Source organism: Plectropomus leopardus, chromosome 6 (genome assembly GCF_026936395.1).
Source record: "Plectropomus leopardus strain MGB_pleo_1.0 chromosome 6, ASM2693639v1, whole genome shotgun sequence".
NCBI lineage: Eukaryota > Metazoa > Chordata > Actinopteri > Perciformes > Serranidae > Plectropomus > Plectropomus leopardus.
In genome coordinates, this window is record NC_142181.1 from 29,314,278 (window position 1) to 29,321,857 (window position 7,580).

At 41.7% G+C, this 7,580-nt stretch overlaps 1 protein-coding gene across 1 annotated transcript; it reads right to left on the bottom strand.

The window, feature by feature from the left end:
* lpar6a (lysophosphatidic acid receptor 6a) lies at nt 1-6,473 on the bottom strand. The gene has a single exon (XM_088079174.1). The coding sequence runs from the start codon at nt 5,598-5,600 to the stop codon at nt 4,497-4,499; it is 1,104 nt and encodes a 367-aa protein (XP_087935300.1). The 5' UTR covers nt 5,601-6,473; the 3' UTR covers nt 1-4,496.
* Between the last annotated feature and the right edge of the window lie 1,107 nt (nt 6,474-7,580).

The window sequence follows — 7,580 nt, forward strand, 5'->3', positions numbered from 1 at the left end:
TTTGTTTATTTGTTTTTTGTTTTTTCTTCTTTTTTTTTTTACCAATTTTAATTGCCTGTTTGTTTTTGAGAGAAAGTGACATCCGAGCACCCAGTAAAAACCTTCTGAACACTAAAAATATATGAATCCTTGGTGGGAGCTCATGCTTGGCGCATGGGAGAAGTTTCAGCTGGTTGTAATCTACAGTCCTCACTGCTAGATGTCACTAATCTTAATAATTCCACATACTGCTCTTTTAAATCCAACATATTAACCCTCCTGCCTCCAAGTCCATTTAATATATAGGTTAATTTGTGTATTTATTCATTCAAACCTTTATTTTAGATTTGCAGACTCAGTTTAGGGAGACCCTTTTCAATGGTGTTGAGCATGAACAAACATTTAAGACCATGCTGGGACTTGAGACTTCTCGGATCGTAACAAAACTGCAGGTATATTTCTGGAGAATTTCAGCATTTGTAATGACATCTTCATGCCCACACACACATTGACACACACATAGAAAGTAAAAGAGGGTTATCACCAGAATCTCCTTTTATTTGTTATTGATTAAAAAAAACACCCCAGGCATGGCTTTTCTCATTTTGAGCCACAGAGCCGTCACTTCCATGAATCACCGCCTGTCAGTTCTTCGCAATTTCACGTGAAGTTCTTGGCTCCTATATCAATGTCACACGTTCCAACCACCATTTTCAGGCACAAACAGGCTCTGAATTCTGGCCTCAAGGTAAAAACGCATCCGGTTGATAAAGAAAGGAGCAATGATGGGCACTGTTTGCACACACTCTGTCAAATGTAGTTGAAATGTCCCTCTTTCATTTCCTGTCTGTTTTGCTCAGCTATTAGACCAGTTTGAGCTTTCCTGTTCTTAACAGGCTGGGCACTTGCATGCTGCATGCATGTTTTCAGTAAACACCACGGTGCCCTGATGATGGGAGTGTTTTATCAACATTTTCATTATTCTTTCTGTTTCATTCTTAAGATGTTATGCAACAAAGAGCTGAGCTGGTCAAATAACTCCCCAGGCATTGATAAGGACTGTTTATGGTCTAAGGCAACAGGGAGTTAAGGAGGATTACGTGTGACTGGTCGGTGCAGTTATTTAGCCTAACCCCTCCTTGCAGACACTGAGTCTATTCCACTGCTGCTTATTAGTTCAGTGCTGCCTCTGATTTTAGAATAAGTGAGCTGTTTGTGCCAGCACAGGCCCAACAAGCTTCTTTTTTTTGTCAAACCACATCCTGACAAATTGTTGCTTAATGCAATGTTCCGTCTCCTGCATTGTGTGTTTTTATTGCTTCCCCCTTCCTAGTCTGCAAAGTTGTCTTGCAAACAGGTAATCTGCCCCCCTAAAGGGTGACAAACTTTTTACAGAACAATTATAATACCTGTTTTTCCCCAAAACCAAGATGGGACTGTAAATACCAGAGATGCGGAATGTGATTCTGGTGTGACTGTGGGAAAATGATGATATCTAGATGGGCACGGCACATATCAGGCTAATAACAGCCATTTCCTCCTAAATTTATCCTGTGCGCCATGCAGGGAAAATGGTTAATTACCCTTTGCAGAGACCCCCTTTTCCCCAGATCCATTTAGTGGGACAGGCGCTTCCGTTGTCATGTGATCCAGAGCTTTGGAGTGAATCTGAGGACAAAGACCTCACCCGAATATCACCCCCTGCCCAGCTAAGCCTTGTCTTCCCCAAAAGCACTAACATACCGAGGTCCCCTTTAGTGCCCCAGCAGAAATTACTCCTGACACGTGTTCTCAACACGCCAGAGGATCTCCAGCCAGTTGGGACTGACAGAACTTCAAAGTGCCCATTAAAGGGTTCATTGGAGGAAACATGCTGGATGCACCACAAGGGAATAGGAACCTAAACCTTTAAGTTAAAGGCTGGATACAGACTTGTTTTTGTCCCACCTGGAGGATGGTACTGACTGTGACAAAGACAGCTACTCAGCCTCTTGTTTTGTCTGACTTTGGAAGATTATTTATAAGCCATTTAAGCCATTATTTATACAAAATATTGCTAAAGGCTGATATGTGCAAGCATCTTTGAATGTCATAATTTTAGACATAATTATTTACTTGTTTCATTTCATTTTATTTTCCTCGAATCACTCGCACCATGACATTTCACATATCCTCGGCCCCTTTTGTACTGTACAAGAGCACTTTGATGAACGCTCCCATCTGAAATTACCAGAGCAACATAGAACAGAGTGTATGTGATGACAAGCAGCGTGGCGTCTGTGTTTTCTCACCCTGCAGCCTGCTGGGAAGGAGAGGTCAGGCTGATTAGATAACTGGTGTGTATGCAGAGGAGCCTGCTGGGCTCATGTGAGGGGCTCCTATCCCTGATACAGAGAGCTTATACAAACATAAGACTAAAATGTATACACAATGCCAAGTCCTTGACATTAAGCAACAAGCTCTTTTTTAAAATGGGAACCATTAAGAAACTCCTCTAGGTTACATCAGTCATTGTAAGAGGAAGGTACTTTGTTTTGTGAGATGTGGAAATATTTACCAAAAACTGTATTTACTGACTTTTAGTGTAGATAATCAATGTATTTATAAATCTTAATTACATTTCAGCTGTGATTTCCTTTGTATCTCTCTGTCCTTGCCCTGACCTTTGATCCAGATCAGCCAGGAACACCTGATGGTCAGATAAGAGCTATAAAAGCTGAATACACACCAGCTGACTCAATGATGCAGTTTAACATAAAGATTAAACAATGAAATGAGTCATCAAGATGTCAGAGGAGTCCTGAACACATTCTAATTCATGATGCTCAGTAAGCATGTGGCCAAGTTGCAGCTATACTTACATGAGGATGCCACTTTAAGACGTCCAGATGACGTGCCTCAGAGTCAAATTGTACGTGTTTGTTTTCATAACAGCCCGGGTCCTTAACCCCGTCCGTGACTTACTCACATGGCTTCAGCGCTAGAGTTATAGGTGGAGTATGAATAAAGTGCCGCCGACTGACCTTCAGGCTATGTCAATAAAGTTAGAGCACCATGTGCTTTGTGTTATTCACTCTCACGCTGTGTTGACTCCTCCGTATCACTTGTAAATTTGTCTGCAGCAGGATATACATCATACATCTGCTTGTCTATCAAACTAAAAAACAGGACTCATGATTTTTTTTCATTTAAATTTGACTTTGATGTGTTTTTATACACAATTGTGCCACATCACTGGTAATTATCTGCTGATTAAAGACATCCTGATTCATTGTGTAGCTGTACTGACTGTTCTGTTGCAGAGGACCAGCCTCATCAGTAGTGATATTAAAAAAACATGTCCTTGTGGAGGAGGAAAACAAAATGTTACAGGATGATAAAATTCCTATCTAGGTTAAGTTAAACATCAGAGACTCCTTTCTCGTACCAACTGATCCGCTCACTGCATCATCATCATTATGGCAGTCAGCCCAATTATTCTGTTCTTGACCTGGTGGTTCTTACACCACATTTACATACGCATTTATGAAATATTTGCCTGAAAATATGAGAAGTCAGTTTCCATGAATAAAGACTTCCTCTCCTTCACCACTGGTTGCCACACAGGAAGCAGGCACTCCCCAGTAGGAGTCAGACACAATCAGACATCTTTCAAACGTTCTTCTTCCACTTCTTTACCCCCTTATTTACATGCAAAACACACATTAAAGAAAAGGTTTAGCATTTAAATAGGGAAACTAGTATGCTATAGTGTGCTCAACCTGCTATGCTACAGTCATTATCTGAGTTGTGCAAACTGTAAATTTTTGAGGTTTAATGTTGTAAATAAACAGGTATTGTACTGACATATTCCAGTGTCAAAGGGTAGCTTTCATTTAAATGACAAAATGTTTCAGGTGCAATTGTTTGTTTTAGACAGTACATGACTTTTATTCATTACTGTGGCATGAGTGCAGTATGTGAAATTCTGTGTCAGTGCATTTAATGGTCAATAAAGACATAACGTCTACAATGAAATTGTGCCAGAACAAAAAAAGGCACTTCTGTGACCTATTTGCAATTCACATATTTAAAAAAAAAAACTATGTACAATACAATCTATAGCTTGATATAACTTTAAGTTAATTTAATTAGATTACTATTCTAGTTAGCACCACAACTTACCACGGACATGTACAAATATACAGGCACATGTAGCATTCAATAACATAATAACATGTCCTGCTGTTCAGAGAGACTTCCAGGTCACTTGCAGAGTAATTGTGCTTAACACAATTACAAAATATTCCACAGGAAAGGGGAAATTAGTAAGTGGTAATAAAAAATCCGCAGACGTGAACAAAGGGTCACATAGCAGTAATACTGCAGAGCAGAGGCTGTCAATGACAAGTGAAAACATTTGCCCTGAGATGAAGATATAATACCTCTTTGGCGGGTGCTTCATTAAGCACTCCAAAAAAATCCATTCCTATTGTCTCAAGGATTATTTTATGGAAGGATGTGTAGTAACTCCACCATCACACTGAAGACTCATTGTGGAAGACTTTAGCTTTGAGGTTCCTCAGGCTGCACTGCAGGTTGGAGCTGGTCTCTGACTGCAGGGCCTCGGAGAACTTGACATCATACGAGCGGCTCAGCTGGGACTTTCTCTTGCTCTTGATTGAGTTCTGGATGGTCTCTGAGGTAAAATAGTAAATAATGGGATCAAAGCAGCAGTTGGACACAGCAATGCAGAGGGCTATTGGGTAGATCGTCCGGACCACTGACTCCACAAAGCATCCTTTTAATGTTTTGGTGCGGACCAGAGAGTAGAAAACCAAGTTTACATTGTAAGGGATGAAGCAAAAACAAAAAATAAAGAGGTGCACAATTATCATGCGCAGAATCTTTGTTTTGTTCAGCTTCCCTCCATGACTGATGGTTTGGGGGCGACGCAGGGTCTGCAGCACCATGATGGAGCAACCAACGTTGAGTAGAAGTGGGATAATGAAGCCCACTGTCTCTATGAAGATTACCACTTTAGACAGATGAGATTTCCACTGTTTGGAAGAGAAGTTCTCAAAGCAGAAAGTGGCGTTATTCTTGTTTTTCTCTCGGGAGGTGGTCTCCAACAAGAACCCTGTTGGGAGACTCCCTGACAGCACCAACACCCAAACAGCAATGCACACTATCTTAGCGTTGCGCTTGGTCCTAAGCGCCCTTGAGCGAAAAGGGTGCACAATTGCTAGAAAGCGATCCACGCTGATGCAGGTGAGAAAGAGTATGCTGCCATACATGTTGGTGTAGAACAGTGAGACGGAGACCTTGCAGAGTGTGCTTCCAAAAGGCCAGTTCCGGTTGATGAAGTAGAAGACCCTCAGAGGAAGCGTGAAAACAAACAGCAGGTCAGACACTACCAAGTTCATCATGTAGGTTGTGGTCTCATTCCTCAGCTTCAGAGAGCAGGTGAATATGTAGATGGCCACAACATTGGTGATCAGTCCCACCATAAACACAATACTGAAGACCGTACTGTACAATGGGTATTTGAAACCATCGTTGTTACAGGTAGAGTTGTTGATTGTGTTGTTTTCAGCCCATCGCTGGGTGAAATTTTCAGTCAGGAGGGTATTGTTGTACATTCTGAGAGACAAAGAGTGGAGGGATGAGGGGTGTCTGTTATGTAATGGCTATATAATGAAAGGGCTGCTCTGCACAATGAATTAACTATGAATAGTGAGTAAAGCACAGAACAGCTCTGAACCAGGGTGCATTGAAAGACATTCTGTCATCAGATAATTCAGGCCATTGGTACAAAGGTTTCTTTCCAACACAACTGTTTGAGAGGACTGCTGCACATGGTCAACATGATTCTCCTCCCTGTCTTAACGTAGTTATCTTTGGGCCTCAGGCTGGAGCGTCCTCCCCTCCCCCTGTCCTGTCTCTTCAGCACGCTGCCCCCCCCCCACACACACAAGTTGCAGGCTGAGCTTTACTTACTCAGATAAATCAGTCATACAATTGTGTCCCCTTCTTATTTGGTAAATCCTCAAGCATCACGAGTTGCTGAGTCCATGAAAGGAACCATGACATATCCACACTCTGGTCCGTTAGAGAAATGTCCTCATGGCAAAAATCCCTTCTCTTAGTCAGAACTCCGTCCCTTTTTGGTTCCAAAGCAGAAAAGTTGTCATTCGCTTCTCACAAGGTCCTCCACAAAAACCACACTCACAGGAGCACTGGAGCTTGAGTTGAGCTCCTGCTCCCGGTCTGTGTGTCACAATGTGAGGGCTTCACTGTTTGTCCTCAGGATCTGTTTCCTGCCCCCCCCTCCCTCTTTCTTTCTGTCTTTCTCTTCCTAACTGACTGAGTCACTCAGTGTCTACTTCTCTCTCTCTCTCTGTGTCTCTCTCTCTCTTTCCTCAGTCAGTCTGTCTGTCTCTCTGACAGTCTCACAAGTTCGCTCCGCATGTACCATATTCAAAAAGAGCTCTACTTCTCCTTTGTGCCGGTATCACAGGCAGTTTTTGTACTTTGCAAGGGAGGGCAGCTGTGGTAACTCCTCCCAATGCCCCCCATCTAACTCCTCCTACTCCTTTGTCTGCTCTACAGTTAAAGTGGGTATCAACCAAAACAACTCATTGTGAGGGAATTCATCAGTGGTTTACGCATATTGATGCATGAATAAATATTTAAAATTAATCTTTTGAGCCATTGATATTGAGCAGTGAGGAAGCAAAAGTTAAAAATGCAATATTTAGTATTCTTTCACCAATATTGAACATGTTAAAGGAGTTGTTTGTATCAGCTAGAGGTTAAAATGTGCTATATATTGAAGCATAATAAATGCTTCAAGCTGCGTTATGATTTGAAACATAACTTCATGATGATCATAGTAAAAAGCCAGCTTCTTAATGATTTTTTCCCCGCTAAACTGTAGCTGCTTTTACACAGGGACTGCAGTGTAGAGCCGCTACAAAGTTCCGTCTTTATGCCTCCTTTGTATTTTTACACAGGGTGGCATTATTCCGCTCCAGTGTCTCATTATACACTGCATCCTAGCAGCCCGCAATCAAAGAGGCATGATGGGCATGACATGTAACTCAACAGCATCATCCCTTTAGTGTGACAAATAATAAATGTGTCGGCAGTGCTTTCTAAGAAATAACAAAGGTATAACATGTCAATCACAATCATTCACCTTCTCTGTTATGGCAGCTGATCTCATTCTCTGCTCCGAGGGTAGGGAACTCCTGGACCTCTTTGTTTTTCCAATTTGTGGGCATTTATGGCTGCTGTTCTTCTTCTTTACATTGGCCGCTAAATGCTAACAGTTTTTAAATCTCCAGCAGTGTCGTTACCAATATAATATACATAATCAAAATGTCACACCTGCCCACCTATAGTTTAAATCTTTCCAGCTTTACATTTTTCACAGACATCATTTTAGTGCCATTACTACCTCTCCTCGCGGCTCAGAGGCAAGACAACTCTTTTCCCCCCTTTCCATGATTGCACCTCACATACAGAATGGTGAGGCTGTGCAACTGTGTGATATTGTCGTTTTGAACAGGCAGTGTAAAACTGGCTTTTGATGTGAATTTTTCTAAAAAATCGCGGTG

What these genes read in the sequence shown, in the direction of transcription:
- lpar6a (XM_088079174.1), bottom strand. Translation starts at nt 5,600, where the DNA reads ATGTACAACAATACCCTCCTGACTGAAAATTTCACCCAGCGATGGGCT.